At 47.8% G+C, this 18,565-nt stretch overlaps 2 protein-coding genes across 3 annotated transcripts in view; both read right to left on the minus strand.

The window, feature by feature from the left end:
• Nucleotides 1-10,437, minus strand: part of INSR (insulin receptor) — a 61,878-nt gene extending 51,441 nt beyond the window's left edge. Inside the window, exon 1 of one of the 2 annotated variants that reach the window (XM_075444514.1) lies at nucleotides 9,958-10,437. Coding sequence is in view for 1 of the 2 variants with exons in the window: in XM_075444515.1 (XP_075300630.1) it covers nucleotides 5,308-5,389 (82 nt within the window). In the remaining variant the exon portion in view is untranslated. Of the gene's footprint in view, nucleotides 1-5,307; nucleotides 5,574-9,957 lie in introns of those variants that run through there. The other variant, XM_075444515.1, reaches the window with a different exon arrangement.
• Nucleotides 10,438-12,766: 2,329 nt separating this feature from the next.
• On the minus strand, nucleotides 12,767-18,448 carry USE1 (unconventional SNARE in the ER 1). The gene is made up of 8 exons (XM_075444367.1): nucleotides 18,296-18,448; nucleotides 18,005-18,054; nucleotides 17,179-17,257; nucleotides 16,509-16,661; nucleotides 16,259-16,277; nucleotides 15,493-15,523; nucleotides 15,095-15,257; nucleotides 12,767-14,863 (listed from the first exon to the last, which is right to left on the minus strand). The coding sequence occupies exons 1-8, from the start codon at nucleotides 18,395-18,397 to the stop codon at nucleotides 14,681-14,683; spliced, it is 780 nt and encodes a 259-aa protein (XP_075300482.1). The 5' UTR covers nucleotides 18,398-18,448; the 3' UTR covers nucleotides 12,767-14,680.
• Between the last annotated feature and the right edge of the window lie 117 nt (nucleotides 18,449-18,565).

The raw sequence follows: 18,565 nt of genomic DNA on the forward strand, positions 1-18,565 counted from the left end.
AGTCTCCTTCTCTGGAGATATTCAAGACCCACCTGGACAAGGTCCTGTGCAGGCTGCTGTAGGTGACCCTGCTTCGGCAGGGGGCTGGACTAGATGACCCACAGAGGTCCCTTCCAACCCCTACCATTCTGTGATTCTGAAACACGTCCCCCACTGGAGAGCACAGAGAAGGTGCCCAAAGGCGAAGACTGCCAAATATCTTCACCAGATGTGCTGAAGGAGAAAGGTTGGCTGAAGCTGAACGTGAAAAGAGACGGGTGAAGCTTGGGAGCAAACACCAAAGCATTCTGCAGAGTTAAATAATCACAGAAACCTACCAGAGCTGGAAGCACACATCCCCTGTCCATCAGCTGTTTGCATTTTAGACCAATTTTTCTATTTTTCACCAATTCTAAACTCTGATAGTGAATGCACTACTTGTAATTAATGCTGCCAGCACAGACCAGACTGGAGATTCCACACATCCTGGCAAACCAGGATGGGACCCGAGTTACTCAAACTCCGCTGCTTTCAAAGCCGAGCAACAGCAGCATAACGAACTGGGACGGCGTCTGCTGTGCTTGCAGGGTTCCAGCACGGGGGCTGCTGCACGGGTCCTTCTAATGCCCACACTGATGGTAGCGTGGGCTAGAAACTTAGGAAGAATTTAAAACAAATTAGAGGTTTGTTTCTGAAATAAACAATTGAAGAAAAGGCTGATAAAATCGTAAATCTACAAATATTAAAAGGGTTTATAGAGATTTTTTTCCACATTTAGAGAAAACTCACATTTAAGAACTACTTCTATTTTCCATGTTCTACTTCAGTTCAGATTTTAAGTGATATATACCAACACAGTACCTGAGCTCTTTTTTTTTTTTTACACTATCTCAAGGAGAATAATAAAAAGTTAATAATATCTGAAACAAAATATGCTTTTTTTGTTGGAGGGTTCTCGATCTTTCCATGTTTCTGAATTCTGTTCCACAGTTTGTATCTTCTGTTCATGCAGTAGCTGCTTAAGTCACCCCATAAATTTATTGTTACCAAGACAACCAGAAGCAGTTTTAAGTAAAGTAGCAAGTGTTTTTCCACAGCTTCTCTCGACAGTACTTCTTCTGCAGGGAACGGGGAATTAACCAACAATTCAGTACGAAGGCTAGGCAGGTTTGATCCCAGAAGGAGGAGAGCAAAGTTGAGCAGTCATCGTAAGACAGACAACCTGGTCTCAAAAAGCCACATAAATCAGCCTTCAGGAACAGAAAATCCCATTGTTACAGACATGCTCCATCAGACCCCCAAGAAAAAAGTTGCAAGGCACGCTTTTCAAAAACAAACCACCAAATCCCAAGATGCCAAAGCCTCCTGAACAACTGGGTTTGGTAAAAACCTTCAAGTACTGAATGAAGAAACTAGACCTGATGCCACAAGTTTACTCTCCAGACAGAATCTAACCAGGTGAATAGCTGCAACTCCAGCCTTGTTTATAGTAAACTGCGTGGATACCAAACCTCAATGATTCACCGCTTCAGAGTTTGGCCCTTTAACAATCCAGACCAGGACAATGCAGCATTGCACAGAAAGATCACAAACCATTTAAGAGAACGATTAGTTAATTCTGCATTTTTATAGTGTTTGCTGCCTACTTGAATAAACAAATTATTTAAGAAAAATTACATTCACTTTGGTCAAGTCAAAAGCTCTGCAATTCTACATAAGGCTGACTTTTAGAATTGCTATTGGCAAACTGGAAAAAGGACTTTTGGGTGTTTCTTGGGATAACCGCTGAGACAGGAAAACATCCTGTTGAGCGTCGGGTGAGTAGAGGGCACTGCAAGGCAGCTTCTCGCCTACTGCAGCAATAGCTTAATAAACATTAAAATATACAATTGTAAAACATTAATAAACTTCGGTTGTCCACCTCAGCCATTTAGATCTGAGCAACGAAGCAAACTGAGATACGGACCGAAGCGTGAGCCTGCCCACAAGCTCCAGCCCCCCTGACGCCTGCTACCTCTCACTGCTCCAGACAGTGCTGCCGAACCGCGGGCAGCCCTCTCGCAGAGGTTGCTCTCTTCGATGCCCAGGGCGTATATAACCTCACAGGCTGGCCTATAGCGCCCGGTTTGCTATACCATGATGCTCTCCTCACTCAATTCAAAACATCAGCAGAAAACAGGACCCCTGCTGCTATGCTTCCCACGCAAGGTACCAGGCAGCAAAGCGACAGCGTCCCAGGACCACAGGAGGTCACGCAGGGTAACGGACAGAACCCCATACTACCAGACCTTAAGATCCTCCTGACTTCAAAGGGAGCAGGAACAGGTTTCACACGTTGCCTACACCACCATGATTTATCTTCCGCAAGGCAGTCACCCCAAAACTCACTGCCAGAAAGCTTACGGGTTTCACAGCCTGTGCAGAGAGGCAGCTCGCGCACCACCTCTCTTTGAAACAGCAAGGGGCACCCCGGGATAGCTGACGGATGCAGCTGTTGCCCAGTTTTGATACAGCCCTGCCCTGCTGCGCTTACTCTTTCTACTTTATACTCTTGGGTTTTGCTTTCCTTCTAGATCGAGTCTCTCAACATCAAAAATTAACACAGGGTTGAGGTGGAACAAGGGACCAGTTTGTTAATGAGTTTATGAGCACAAAAAAAACCACTGTATAAGCTAGAAATAATAATTAAGAAGCAAATTCTTTTAAAAGGCCATTACTACAGGAAACAAAGTGAAATTTGTCCCACTTGATGATTTAGGCAGAGAGATCTCAGCTAGATTTCTAACTCCCACCAGCAGCAGCAGGCAGTGGAGCACTCGGGCAGCACCCAAATCTCAGTGAGGAGTTTAGAAGCGGCGGAAGCGTGCTCCAAACTCTAGTGACTGTAAGCATTAGTTTTCCGCTAATCACAAAAAAAGCCCAATGTAAGTGGCTCAGCTGGTAGATGCCTAAAACTAGGCAAGGTAAATCCCATCCCAAATACCACAGCTAATGAACTGACGTGCACGAGTCATGTGCGAGATTTATTTCAAGAAGTTCCATTATGTTTACACAGTGATAAAAAAAACCCCACAAACCCGTTTTTCTTTGCAAAACAAGACACAGGTATCTTCACTTTACGTGAAGGTCAGGTCTCCTTTCCCTAACCCTTGCTTCTACTCCTCTCAGTAATTTCTGAACTCACCAACTTACTTCAGTCACACGTGAACATGGAAGAGGGTTCTTGCACATCATATTCCTGAAAGACTCGTGAAAAGTGGGGATGGGCTAAGGAGGAAAAACTCAGCATCTCCATCCAATGGATGCGCTAAGCGTGAGCTCAAACCACGCACGCAGTTTGCCTACCGAGCCACCTACACACACACTACACGCTGCTTTCGCCCAGCCTCCGACCAGGTACGGACTAAAAGAAATAAAGGGAAGGGAAAGTTACGGGGCACAAGAAAAGCTGCGTGCGGTTGGGCTCAGACAGGGGGGAATATTGTCACTGCAGAGCAGCGTTATCACGGGCCATGTCTGTAGAGAACGCAGGCCACAGATCTCCAAGAAAGCAGACTTCATTAGTTCCGTTGCTCAGGGAACAACTTGTTTGCTTGTGCAGCTATTGTACGCGCGTTTACCCTTCGAGCCACGCTGATGCCGGCTTCGCGTCAGGGTGTTGTTTTCCACCCGCGCTGCAGTGCTGTGTGACCTAACAACTCCCAGAAAACGGAGTCACACATCCCAGCAGCCGAAAACCTTTTGAATTGGGGACCTTAACGTCCAAATTGTCTGTAAAACACTCTGAAAAGTATTTCCATTACAGGAAAAACATAAAAATATTCCACCCTAGCCTTTGCTTTGACGCCTTGTGCATCGCCCCTGTTTCTCCACCCATGAATTGGAGGACGTATTTTCCTACAGTGTAGTAATATAGCAAAGATTATGGAATTACGATCACTTGCAACACCAGCAACCCAAAAAGCAGAATATGATTTAAATAAACAAACAGCTTCACTAGAGTAGTAATAATAATCCTTTCAAATTAGGAACTGTTGGACTCCGGTTGTATATGTATTTATCTTTAGTGCTACACGTCAACTACCTTTTCCATTTCTCTGCTGGTAACGGGCAGGTTTGTACACGCAAACTCACCCTCCCAAGGTAAAACCATATCACTGCGCTCATTCAAGGCTCCCAACGTAAAAACACGCGCGAGGAAGAAATTGGGGTATTTCTGGAATACGTAACTTGTCCAACTGCTGGAAAAAAGAGGCTGCCCAAGGGTACGTCCTGCTTTGTTCCCTGAATATCGTGCACATCTCACCACCGCCCATCGCTGCGGTGCCTGCGCTCGAACCGAGCCTCTTGCAATTCCCTGTTCCGATGGGAAAGCTAACAGGCAGGCTGCGGGACTGCCTGTGTGACGGGCGATTTCTGTATCCAGCCAGCTCTCTTCAAATACTTCCATTTTATTAAAAAACATCTGTAAACATCACCCAAAATGAAAACCTCCAAGAAGAAGGATTTCCTAAGCAAGTTTATTTAGCATAACCCACCACACCAGCCTTAAACTCGTGACAGCTGTGGATTTAACGAGCTTCTGCCCTCCCGTGCTACATCTTTACACCCCCATTTTGTATTTTACAAGACCCTGCTGAAACAGGGCTCGCTGCCTCCGAGCTCCATCCCCCGTCACTACCTGCGGGTTTGTCAGCCCACGTCAAGTGTTCCTGCAGTGAACGACAAAACCTCCCAACTCCGTGCCCCGCCGAGACCCTTCCGAAACCGGAGCCGGTTCCGAAACGGGTCGAGGAGCGGGGGGTCGAGGCGCTGCCGCCCAGCCCGGCCCCAGCAGCGGGGCCTTCCCCGCACCTCAGCCCCGGGGCAGCAGCCCCCTCGCCGCTCCCTCGCCTCGCAGCCCGCTGGAGCGAAAGGCCCGCAGGGTCTGGAGGCACCGGGCAGCAAACCCTCCGGCGAGCCGGGGGGAGCCGCGGCCCTGCCCGGTGCCGCCCCAGCTCCAATCTCGGCCGCGGCCGAGCCCTCCCCTCACGGCCCCCTCTGTCCCGCCGCGCTCCGGGGCCGAGCGCCGGGATGAAGGTGACCCGAGCCGCTCCCCGCGGCAGCGCTGCGGGCCCCGCGCCGCAGGCCCCGGCCCAGCAGCCACAGCCGCCGGCCCCGCGGCGCGGCCTGGCGCGGCGGCCGCCCCCCCCCTCACCCCGAGCAGGTACAAAGGGTAAGCGCGGCGGGGCCGGGCCGCCCGCCTCACCCCCCCCCCCCCCCCCCCCCCGGGCCCCGCCACCTGCGCCCCCGCCGCCCGCCTAGGCCGCGCCCCCGGCCCCTACTCACTCTCCCCGCGGCTCCGGGCGCAGCAGGCCGCCAGCACCACGGCCACGGCCAGCGCCGCCGCCGCCGCTGCTCTCGGTCCCATGCCCGCCTCGTCGGAGCCGCCGCGGGCTCGGCGCGTCCCGGCGGGGGCGAATCAGAGGCGGCGGGGCGGGAGCGGGGGCCGGCCCCGGTTTCGCATGGTCGGGGAGAGCCCCGCAGAGGCGCCGCGGCCCCCCCTTTATAGCGCCCGGCCCCTCCCTGCCCCGCGGCGGCGGCCCCGGCGGCCCCTTCCAGCGCAGGCCGGGCTGGCGGCTGCCTCCCCGGCCAGTAAACAAGGGGCAGCCCCCGTCAGCTGGGAGCGGGGCGGCGGCAAGAGGCGGCGCGGAGCCGGGCAGGGGACGGGACGGGCCCGGGGGAGGAGCGGCGGCAGCCACCTGCCGGGGCCGCCCCCGCCGAGGCGGCTCCGAGCCCGGGGCGGGGGGGGAGGGAGCCGGGGGTGTGCTGCGGGCCTCGGGCTGCTGCGGGACCCGCTGCTGCAGGGAGAGGGTTGGGGGGGCGTGATGGGGGGCTCCTGCTCGAACCGCGCCCGTTCCCCTCCTCCGCCTCCCAGTACAGCGCTGGGAGGGGATGAGTTGCCCCAGGGACTCGGTGGGCGCAGCTTGGGGGGGGGTGGGGGGGTGGTGTACCTCGAACAGTACCGGTGTCGGTATCAAAGCCGTTTCAAATTTCTGGTGATCTTTTTCTCGCGGGATTCAGCATTTTATGCGTTTTTCTCCTGTCTTTAGTCATCTCTGGGTTGCAGTCGTGCTAAGCCACAACAGCGTGGTTCCTGGCAACTCCAGTAATTTTATCTGGCACTTGCTTTCACCCTTTCTTCAAGATACGGAGCTATAAACTGCTGGAATAAAGCTTTTTAATTCAAAAATACTTGGTAAATAGACATTCTTCTTTAAAATCTTCCCCCCCCCCCCATCTTCAGCTTACAACAGATCTCACTTTTGTGTTACATTTCTTGCTCAATGGGCCACTGGGCAGGCCAGTCGTTACCAGCAGGTCCCTTGGCTCTGGCTCCCTTTTCTAGACCCTGCATTGCATGAAGAGAGTTTGCACGGTTTGAAATACTTTGTGTTACTTTTCCATTTCAAGAATTGCTGCAGTCGTCAGAGGGAGATTGCGTAGTTGTGAGGGGGAGGAGGACTGGTCTATGAAATCCTGTCTATTTGGGTACGGTTCACTCTTTGACGTTCCCTGAGGTTTCCCAGTTGGATGGGGTACGGCTGATGGCCCAATTCGACTCAGGCAGCTGAGCCTGAGCAGTATGAGCTGTGATGGTACCTGTGTAGCTGCAGCTTAGCATCTGCCAGCCACCTAAACGTTTAGATGAAGGGCCCTGCTTACGCGGGGATGCTTTTCTCTGTCATCCTCACAGCGCGAGACGACGCGCGTCTGCACGGCACAGCAGCTGTCGATGCAGCCTGTTGGGGCGTCAGAACTGCCATCACGGGAACACGTTTCCCCCCCCTTTCTGCTTTTGCTGCCGTTTTCTCCAATGTACGCCACTACTTGGAACTCACAAGCGCAGAAGAGACTCGGAACCCAACTCATTTGGGAATAGTGCAGGAAGTGAGGGCAGTTAAGGCATGGAAATAAACAACAAAACTATGTGTTCTCTGCTTGCAAATTAACCTGCTTTATGACTACAGACTTTGCATAAAATGGAGCCAAACATCATATAGACAGCTTGGGCTATGTGGAATTTATAATGTGACTGTAATAGCAACCTACTTCTGCTTACTCACTTATGTTCTTACTGCCTTTCATGTAATAATGATATCAGCTTACAGATTGGCACAGGAGGATTAAAGGCTACAGATTTATTATCTTTCCCTAAAATACTATTTTTAGTTTCTAATTACCTATTAAGAACATCAGGGTGCAATCTTTCCAGCATCTTTCCCACACACTCACTGCTACACACTCCTCATGCTACAGTACACTAGGTTTGCCATCAGATAAACCAACAGCAGCCATGTGGGCGCTAAGAAACTAAGCCAGCACCTGCTTACTGACTATTTTTTTTTCCGATAGCTGCACTGCAGCCTCTTCTCCAATTTCTGATTCAAGAAACTACTAAAACCACTAGTTGGATGTATTAAATATGACTCCTTTCTATGACAACATTCACATTTCCTTTTCCCCTCCACAGATGTTTCATGGTTTAGTTAAAATAACATTTAACTAAGTGGTGATAAGTGTCTGCTATGAACTGTCAGACTTACAAACTACTGGGGTTCATTTCTGAATCCTATTAAAAACATAAATACAGAGAGACTTGAAATAGAGGGCATCTACCTACTATTTGACCCCACAAAGACCTTTTTTTTCTGTTTTGGTCCATTCCTTACTTAAATCTCCTATGTATCAACTGCCAGTGAAAGCTAGGAAAATGGGTATGGAATTTTGAAATAATATTCTGTTTTCTAACCTGTAACAGTTTTTCTCTTTAAGAAAATTATCTATAATTACATACCTGAACAGTCTACACTTGCTAAAGGATATTTCTTCATATGACAAAATTTATCAAAATGAACAAAAAGTATCAGCCAGGTTACTGTTTGTGTCCAGAAAATCCTCAGTGCCTTTGGGAGGCAGGGATCTCCTTTTGAAACTGTTTAGAAAATTAGTGCGACAATATTTTTATTGTACTTTCAGAGCTGGAACCCAAATGGTGGTCCCCCACTGCGGTGTTTTCATGAAAACACACTTCGGTTTTTGTCATCTTTGGCATTTCAGCTGAGGTAATGCACAGTGAAAGTGCTATGTACTATACAGTATGAAAGCAGAACATCACAAGATAATGCAGTAAATTTAGAGGCCTCATCAAAAGCCTTGTTCCTGTTGAAATCCCAAAGAGCAGCTGTCCCATGGATTCATCTTTGCTCTGCAGTCACTTCACAGCTGCCAAGCATCACAGGACAGATGAAAAGCGGACAAAAAAGCCAGAGAAACAGCAATGTAAAGCTGTATGTCTAGTGCTTGCTTATAAAAGGCGCACAGTGTCTGTAGGGTCAGCGCCCTGCAAACAACAGCATTCACTGTTTAAAAATAAATAAATAAATAAATGCAGGCCCTTATTCCTCTCTTGTTAATGTAAACACACAGAAACATAAAAGTTAAAATAGTCTAGGCCTATGGGCATGTTGTTGTCATGCCCAAAGCTGTTTCAGTATCTGTTCCTTTTACATGGCACATCTGGCACGGCTTCGAGTCCTGAAGAAGGGCTTTGACATACATTGTCACCAAAAAAAAAAAATAAATGTTGGGGCCCAAACCTCAGGCTAGTTTTTTGCATTCTGTGCGCACTGCTCTGCTGCAGCCCACAAGGGCTGAGGGAAAAAAAATTAAATTAAAACCCCCCCAAACTTTCTGGAGCTGTGTCCCAAGCTTCCTTTTCTGAGAGACTGGGAACACGGAGTCACACTGCTCTGCCCTACAAATGCCTCCGCATGCAACCAACCTACATGTAACCAACTTCCTAGTCAGATCCCAGCTCCTCCAGGTCAGTGCTGATAGGAACTGAAGTCCTTGGGAGCCCATCCCTGGCAGCAGCATCCCTAGAGGAGGAACCACCTTTGCACTAATGAGTACGAATGCTATTCCCTACCTTCTGAAAGGGCTGAGACTGCCCGCTTTATCAGTTTCATTTAGCTTTCCCCTGCTGAAGTTAACAAAGCTAAGACAGACCGAGCTGTTCAGGCACCAAGAATACAGTTCTTCAAAGCCTCATCTCCAGGGCCTGCTGTCTGCAGCCGTATGGGTACGCAAAACGCATCAGTGTTCGCACGCTACGCTGGGAGCACTGTCACATCCTTGTATTGACACAGCTGCATGTGGAGAGAAACACAGCTTGGCTTCCCGATCCCCGAGATACCGCGCTTGCTGAAAGCTTCGCGTCTTGAAAATGAAATATATCTTTCTCTCACGACATATATGCTGGAACCAAACACACACGTGAGTGGGTGGGCTTGGGGTTGGTTTTTTTTAACCTGTACAACAGTAAATTTCCATGCTAATTAATCAGTCCAGGAACATTCAAGGAACACAAAGCTTTATGCCCAAAAGGAGTTTTGGAACAGTTGATTCACCAAGAAGGTACGTTAGTAGTAACTCTGTTTTAAGAACAAAACAGCTAAAAAACCAGTTCAGTGAGCCAAAGCCATGCAGCAAGCCAGAAGACGGAGCCAAGAGTCAGAATTCTCGCTTTCTGCTTCATCCACCATTCAATATGGCCTTATCTTAACAACAGGTTGCACTGCCTGGGTGAACAGTTAGCCCATTGCTCCGGTTGCTCTATTTTTATTGATTTGCCAAACCTACTTTTCTGTTCCCAAGTTTCTCACCATGCAGTACGCACACTATTCAGCCTCCCGTCCTTTGAAGACACAGAAGAGTTGCTGCTGAAGCCAACAATAGCTAAGTCTCTGCATCAGTGGCAGGATGTTGCTGTAAAGGTTACAGAATTGACTTCTCAGTGACTAAACCTAAAGCTGACAGTACAGGAGGGCTGACCTTGGAAAATTTCTCATCCTGTTTGGAGTCACACAGAACCATTTGCCAAATCTCTTAATATAAAATATTTCACGTCATGGATCGACAAAGTTCCTTTCTTACCCTTCCTTCCGTCCACACCAAATCCGATAAGTGACTGCTCTCTTCTCAACAGGAGAAAGCTCAGAGGATGAAGATCCGGTCACTTTATGTGCTAAAGACAGAAGTCCCAGTTTTTTAACTGTTGAAACAGGAAACACTGTCAGATCCTTCTGGAGAATTCTATTGTTACATGAGCAAATACAACCTCTGCCCAAGGTGAAAATAGCAGAGGGCATCTCTCTGCCCCATACGGTTCAAAGAAACTGGAGATGAAGGATGCAAAGGAAATCTCAGCTTTCCATGGCCTACCACAGTGCTGCCTCGCTTTATCTTTTTTTGGTCCAGTTTCTGGTTTTGTTCAGTTTGATTTTTGGATGTGACAGAGGCAGACGCAATGTTGGACTTACTTTCCATTCCTTGTTGGAACATTTTTGTTCTAATTCAGTATCAAACTTTTCAACTGAAAAGAACCTAGAGTTTTTTTGGTTTTTTTTTTGATTGTTACAATAACCACACGACAGTCAGCATTCCCAACCTGCGTCTAGCATGCAGGGCCCAGCTGCGAACAGCCTGACAGACCTAATCTGGCCTTCAAACCCCTCCCGCCCCCTCATCCACCATGATTTCCTACGGTTTCTCGCAGTACACCTAAGCCAAGCCCACCTCTCGCTTGCACAACCTACTCCGCTGCTGCCAGGCGTGCTGTTCGCCATCAGCAGCCACTGTGAGTTAGTGGCTGCAGCAGCGTCACTGTCTAATACACAGCATGGCCACGCCGTGCTCTGGGAGACCAACTGGCTACACCAGTTCTAGGCTACAGCTCACCACCCCTACCCCCTCCTTCGGGTTTTTTTTTTTATTTCTTTACACTAATGCACATTTTTGCTGATCCAGAGTCGAATTTGGAGGGAGAGCCCTCTGGGCAGCATAGGGGAGTTCAGCAAACTGTAACTGTATGCTGCACGCTGCTTTATCTCATGCTTTGCATTTTGGATGACACAGAACTTCTAGTTCCCGTTTTGATAACCAGTTTGTTCTGTAGCTAGGAGACACGCCCTTTCTTTGTAAATGTTACAAATCAGGCATATCTAATCCATTATTCACTAACTGCTGCTGCTTCCCACTTCCATCTCCTATTAGGAGGTAGCGCTCATGCCAGAAATGTCACGGCGGTGTCATGTGACAGGTGGTATTGATTTAGCTAAGTCGGGTTTTAATGTCACTCTTGTTCAGTGGGAACACACGGTGAGTGCACACCAAGCCTCAGCAATGCGGCAGATCAGGACAAGAGCTACCAGCCAGCCCAGCACCGGGCTCTGGGACTCGGGAATGGCATCAGCACTCTGCTACAGACCAAGAAATTTGATTATTATTTTCTGCTCCTATCTGCTATATTATCATGGTTAAATTTTTTTCATGCTTATAACTATTAATCATAAGGCTCTGATTCTCAGGTTTCAATGGAGATGCCTTGCCCGGGATCGCATGGGAAATCAGGAGCAGAACCCTGGCCTTACCACTCCATCGTTTTCACCATTTTACAAGATAGCCCCTTCTGGCAGAAGAGCTGCCAGGCTTGGAGAGCTGCTCACCGCCCATGAAGTCTGATACAGAGACGCTTTGCACAGTGAAGCCTGGGGAACATATGACCAAAACAAGCTGAGATTACCCAGCCACAGGAGCCACTGTATACAGCCATTCACGCATCCTTACTGACAGCCTGTCTAGTGTAAAAAGTCCTTCCAAAACATCAAATCTAGCTGTGATTCAGGACACAGCTTAAACATTCAGTATTATATTATAAGGAGTCACTGTCACCAAGGGTGTTTGCCAGAAAAGCTTAGACTGACCCATAGTTACTGTTGCTGCCAGGCTTGGAAACAGCACATTCACCAGCCTGACATGACCCCAAGTCTACAAAAGACTTTTTTTTTTTTTTAAAACTTGCTCTCTGGAAGTAGGTAGTCTGCCAAGAAGCCAACCAAGGCCCAGCCCTATGCCTGATAAACATCTCTCCATCCGATTTCCCAAGCTTTTGGGAAAGTTAAGCAATTCTCCCTTCACAATGTTTGCAGCTCTCACAGAAAGCTATTTCTATATATAACATTACTCTGTAGAGAGCAGCACATTAGAGCCCCACGCTATGAAATGGAGCTGAGGGCTGAAGCAGGACATCGTACAACCACCACCACCCGTACATTAGTCAAAAATAAAAACTGTCACTCCATCTATGAAGTGTCACAAAGCCTCCAGATTGTTTATTTGAAATACTACTGGCACCGATCTTCAAAGTGTTTTTGAATGACTATAATTACTAAATGAACTCAAGAAAAGCAAAGACTGCAACTGCCAATTGACAAAACAGTCATTGTGCGCAGGGAGATTGCTGGCCACTGAGGCAATTAATCCATTTGGTTTGCCAGGGCAGAAGGTAACATTCTTCCACCAGGTCAGAGGTAATCAGAAGCTCATGCAGCGCTGGAGGCACTGTGCTCAACGGTCACGCGAGATACCACAAAAGGTGTCAGTAGTTACAAGTTTCCATCTCAGTTCTAGCAGTTCATCCTTCAAAATAACAAACACCCATGAAATGTCAACGGTTGAAAGTTAAATAGCGTGTGCTTCGGAACTGACTTCCTAGCAGGCTTCTTTGTAAAGGAACTGCTGTTGACTTGGAGGGGTGGGTATTTTCTTGGGAGCAAGCTATCACTAGTTCCCTTTCAGGTCTTTCCAATTGAACTTCTAATCTATAAGTGGCCAAAAGTTATAGCCAACACATGGCTGATATCAAAATTCAGCTTTAAACTTCTCTGTAGTGATGCACCAAGTCTTTTGCAAGCTGGAAAAAAAATTTTATTTCAAGTAGTAAAGGGGAAAATGTTCTAGATGATTAAGCGTTAATGTTGTATCATTCCAATACCTCGCACACAAACGTTCCAGCACTACATTCAACCTCTGCTCCAAGAGAAGAGCTCAACACTGAAATGCCTGCAGGGCAAGTAGTAAACAATTAGAATTAAAAAATAATTTGGTGACATAGCATCCATTAATCAAGCACAGTGAAATGTCAAGCATTACAGTTACAAAAATCCTCTGGGAAAAGTAAAAATGTCCATAAGCGGATTGTCACCACTATAAATTTCTGTAAAGTTCAAGGTAAGTAACAAGTTTGCTCAAACAGAATGAGCATATCACACAGATAAGCAGCTAAAAAAAAAAAGCTATACTTCATAGTATATGACTTATTTGATAATCTGTAAGTGAATGGCATACTAAATTGCAAACATCCTGTTAAATGAACAAAAATACTTTATGTAAAAAGTGTTCACTGTCTTCATGAACACAGCTGGTTTTGTAGACAACAAAGAACAACCCTGAAACAGAGCCTGCCACTCCGGGATGCGTTCAAAGCAGCAGTCAGATTTTCCTAAGAACCCAACTGCTGTGGCAAGCAGCTCCTGCCTCCACCTTCCTCTCGCCCAGGGCTGCTGCTGTGATCACCAGACAGACCCAAACCGCCCCATCTGGTGGTTCCAAACAGCAACAGAAACGGCCAAAGAACTCTTGGGGATCATCTGCTGCTCCTCGCTCCCTCCATGTGAAACATGGCACGCACCTGGACACCAACACTTCCCAGAGTAAGGCTTCAGAAAAGACAGCTTTAGCTTTTAGCTTATCACAAGCGCTTAAAGATGGCTCTTACGTTGTCACAACAAACCTTTACTGCAGGCTCTAAATTTTTCTAGCAGTAGCAGTGTTTCAAAAATACTCATTCTCCTTTACTTCATCTCTGCTTTATTGTAGTGACCTCGTACGAACAGAATTTTGACACACACACTCTTGACCAGAATAATTTGTCTCAAAAGGTAAAAGCTGAATTTTTATTTTAATTATTTCTGTCTTCAGGACACCAGCTTCCTTTGCCCTCGTCTTACCGCGATAAAATGTTTGTACAGGTGAGGTCTATGCCATATGGAGAGCACTGTGTGTACAGTTCTGCAGTGCCAGGGTCACAGCATTTTCTTGATGCAACAGCATCAACATAACAGACAATGAGTAAGTGAGAATATTTGCGCATACAAAAAGGGAAGCAAACATTGCAACAGCAAAAGCAAGTTCAGCCCTTCTATAGTAAGTCTAAACTGCAGAAGATTGCAAAGTCCAAATTCCCAAACACCCATCTGGGAGAAAGGTGAGCCTGAGAACAGCGTTACCTGTGGGTACTCTCTGAATCTGAGCCAGGCAAGCATCTGAATGGCAGCATTCTCTGCCTACACCCTACAGCTGTGTACGTACATCATTTTGTAATTAAATATCCTGTTGGCAGCAAGGTCCTACTTCAGTACAGTAAAGCTGTAAAGACAGGAAAAATGACTTCAACCGTTACTTACATTCGTGTTGAGTAAACGCCTTTTAGGAGTCACAATATTTGCCACAGCCACTTTACAAACAGGACTGTACCTGTCCACTCGGGAACCTGTTAGCACCTCAGCGTAAACTGCCACTTTACCCCAGTTCTCCCCTCAACAGGTAACAATATTAACTAAGTAAGAAAAGTAACCAAGTGCAGAAAGCCTTCCCTATTAAATCCTTCACTGAATCCAGTGATTGCACAAGAAAGAGATGGAAGGGGAGGCGTTGGACAGCCTCTTTAAGGAGATGGTAAGTGGCAAAGAAATTGACTGCTGACAGTTATCATACCAGCTGAGCTTCCAACTGCACTCTGGCAGCTCAAAAAAAAAAATCACTTTAGTTTGCGGAAAATTCTGATAAAGAGAATCATGCTGATGAATATGAAACAAACTACAATTAACATTATCCATAAGAGCCAGTTGACTGATTTCTTTGCGTGCTGTTCAAGGCGGTCAGATTCATCCTTGAGCTTCTCAAAGTTCTGGTCTGCCATCCTGAGAGAATGCGATAGTGTCTGGAGAGCAAAGAAAACAAATGGTTTCCCACTCAGATTTGGAAGTTCTGACCACCGTTTCTTCCAACAGAGAAAAGGTTCAATTGCACTGCAGAAGCAGACAGGTATTGCCTCCAAGTCTCCCCACTCTAATCTCATGTGGAATCAAGTTATAGGTATTGTATTTAACATATCAGCACTTTAACCTTCTGGGTTGCAAAACTGAGAGGTTAGCACTTTAACATGCACTACCTGGTTATCTTGTTTTATCACATTCTGCGCAGCCAGTGTGTTGTTTTTGAGACTGCGAGCCAAACTTAGCATTTCTTCAGCTAACTTCTCCTGCATGTCCTGATGGTGCTGTAACACGGCATCCAGCTCGAGTGCTGACTGCTTCTCATCAGACACAAGGCCTCTGCAAGAGCACAAGGGAAAAAAATTTCGGATTTGCACTTCCTTGTGAGTCGATCTCCCAAGGTTTCCCCAGACTCTGCGACTGACAGCAAGAACAGTTAAATCAGCTGAAGTCATTACATTTAGGTTTCTACCAGCAGGCACTTCACCCAAACGGAAATACATCTGTGATTTAAAGGTCAATGGGAAAGCAGTTCTCAAGACACTGAGCATCAGAATGAGAAATTTTTACTTACTTCCGCTTCCTTATGTTTAACTCCTCAGAATCTGGAAAAAGAGTTTAAATTTGTGATTTAGCATGTTATAAATTCCCATGCAATCACAGTTGAAGAAACAAGTTCTCTGTAAGGGATTTTAAGATGTCCAAATCCTACTTGCCCCCCTATCCCCAGGGAATACGGATTTCAAATGCCTACCTCCTTTCCACAGGGAAAAGACAACGGTAACATCAAAGTATGGTGGAGAGAAAAAAACAGATGAATCATGTCCCTGAGGGCATGGTTTAAGCCCGTGTGTCTTGGTGTTCTCTTTCAGGACACGTTAGATTGGCCTAGCTCCAGCCACTGTAACAGTAGCTATGGAAACCACAAATTAATTCGTACCAGCTCCCTACATGAATAACAGGCTGTATATTTAAGAGGAACTGAACAACGCCTACTCTACGTGCCTAAAATCACATGATTTGCTCAGAGCAGAAGAGAACAGGAGCAACAATAAAGGTAAATTGTCCTTGCTAATTCTATAATTAGAATGCCTGTTTCTGTATGAATTCTAGAAAAATAAGTTCCTGCAAGTCCCTGCTACCATACTGATCACAACAGTTCGCCTTTCATCTGTTAGGGGTTTTGATTTTGTTTGTTTTTAAAATCCGTTATCTTGAAAAGAAGTGAGATATTACATTAAAAGCACACTTTGGCCAGTCTCTAATACCTGACCTTCCTCTTTCTCTCCCTGCAAGACTCAGGTTAACTAAAGGTAGAGAAAGCAACAGATTAAACTTACCATCCATAGCCAAGGGGTCCTGAGGGGCAGAAAGAGAAATAAAATGGAAGATTACAACAGGCCACTGATAAAAGACAGTCCTCCAGGCCTAGCACAGTGCCTGTGCCCAGCATTTAAGACTATCCAAACCAGAAAAATGTGACTCCCCACCCAGCCTGGGACACATCTGAGGCACAGCCGCCAAAGGCAGCTGAATGCAACAAGAGAATCTACGAAACAGCAGTAAAGAAGCAGCAGCACCAACACATACTGTACCAAGCAGCTCACTCCTCATCTTGCCTGTGCAACGAGCCTTTGTCTGCAGATGAACCGTTTTAGTAGCTGGGGTTCTCTCTTTGCTTGTTGTAGGGGTACGTCCAGGGGCCAAGAACTGATTCGCGAGAGCCTTTTCAGTTGATGAAGACTGTGAGTAGGAGGAAGCAATGAAAAGTCATGAATAGCACATTCTGCAGCGTGAGACCTCCTGGATGTGTGACCAACGAGGATGCACAGAGCACTACCACAGCTGCTTCCCACAGCACAGCAAAGTCAGTCTGAGCAGCAGCACTGACTGCACCCACACTAGCAGCAATACAGCTTATTGGTATTTCACAGCTCTCCAAACGCACGTGGTACCGTCCAAAACAGGCATTAGGCCTAAGGGACAGTACCTGCCTCTGTATCTCATGTCAATGAAGTGAGAAGGATGCAGGTGAGATGCTTTTGAAAAGCAGGAAAGAAGTTTCAGATTTCATGCAATACCCCCTTTTAACAAAACACAAAAATCCAATATACTTCTTAATGTTTTCACAAGGACTGCCTGATATGATTTTAACAAGCGTTATTTTGAGACACAAGATAAAGGCAAACATAGGAACCAGGCAACAGGGTGAATATGAGCAGAGAATACTTAAACCTTTTCAAGCTGAACTAGATCTTACCAGTTTTTCAGCTTCTAAGAGTCCCTTCAGGAAGTCCACTTTGCGAGAGTATTCATTCAGCAGTTCTGGGGCCGGCTTGCTATTGGAATTGAAAAATAATACAAAACCCAGAAGTTATTAGTATGTTCTATTGTTCAGATGACTTTCCACGTGACTTTTCAGAAGCGTGTGTAGTAATAGGACAAGGGGGAGCGGCTCTAAACTAAAAGAGGGCAGATTTAGATTAGACATTAGGAAGAAATTCTTCCCCATGAGGGTGGTGAGGCCCTGGCCCAGGTTGCCCAGAGAAGCTGGGGCTGCTCCCTCCCTGGAAGGGTTCAAGGCCAGGATGGATGGAGCTCTGAGCACCCTGGTCTGGTGGAAGATGTCCCTGCTCACGTCAGTGCGGCTGGAACCAAATGATCCTTTAAGGTCCCTTCCAACCCTTACCATTCTATGATTCTATACAAGAAAATACAAAACCCCAACACCCAGTTCTTCAAGGAAGCGTCTTTCAACAGAACCAGCCTCAGGCTAGGCACACGCTTCCCACCCCCTGCAAACCACCTTCTCCCAGGCACAGCGGACCCTGACAGCTCAGGGCACGGGCGCTGCCCAGGGCCACAGCTGAGATGCGGGGAAACGCATCTGAGAACACACAGTGTCGCGCAGTTCCTCGCAGGGCTGTGGCCCAGCTGCTCTGTGGGCAGTTTTCTCCCTCGCTGACAAGTATTTCCACAGCAAAGTGTACACGCTACTGTGGTGCTACCGCGGTGTTTGCGGGCTGTGGCTGTCTTACAGGTAACAAACCCAGAAAAAGGCCGCGACCCGCCCGGGAGCAACTCACCTGGACTGGTTCTTCAGCTCTCGAAGCATGTCTTCAAGAGCAGTCACATACTGAGGAGAAAAAAGCCTTTTTAAGCGACAGCATTAAGTAGTGTCCTGCCTGGCAGAGGCTGCTGCAGGGCTAGAGGGAGGTTGGGGTTTTCACACGCCATAGCACTCGCTGCCTCCGCTTCAGGAGCCGAACCGCGCTGCTGCGGGGACAGGGGGGCTGGAAGCTCCCCCGCCGCGCGCTTTTCCCGGCCGGTGGCGGCCCGCGGAGTGCCGTCCCCGGGGAGGCCGGGCCGCGCCTCACCTTCTCCAGCCGCCACTCCTCGGGGTCCCGCCGCTCCGCCGCCAGCGCTTCGCACCGGCTCAGCAGCCGCATCAGGTTCAGCTCCAGGCGCGTCGCAGCCATGGCGGACGGCCGCCTCAGGGTCACTTCCGGGCGGCGGGCGCCATTTTGGGGCGGGGCGCAGGGAGGGGCGGCAGGCGCCGGGCGCCATCTTGGGGCGGGCCGCAGAGGAAGGGCGGGAGGCGCCGGGTGGGCTGGGGAGGCGTGAGGGCGCAGGGCGAAGCGCCTTTT

Source organism: Opisthocomus hoazin, chromosome 27 (genome assembly GCF_030867145.1).
Source record: "Opisthocomus hoazin isolate bOpiHoa1 chromosome 27, bOpiHoa1.hap1, whole genome shotgun sequence".
NCBI lineage: Eukaryota > Metazoa > Chordata > Aves > Opisthocomiformes > Opisthocomidae > Opisthocomus > Opisthocomus hoazin.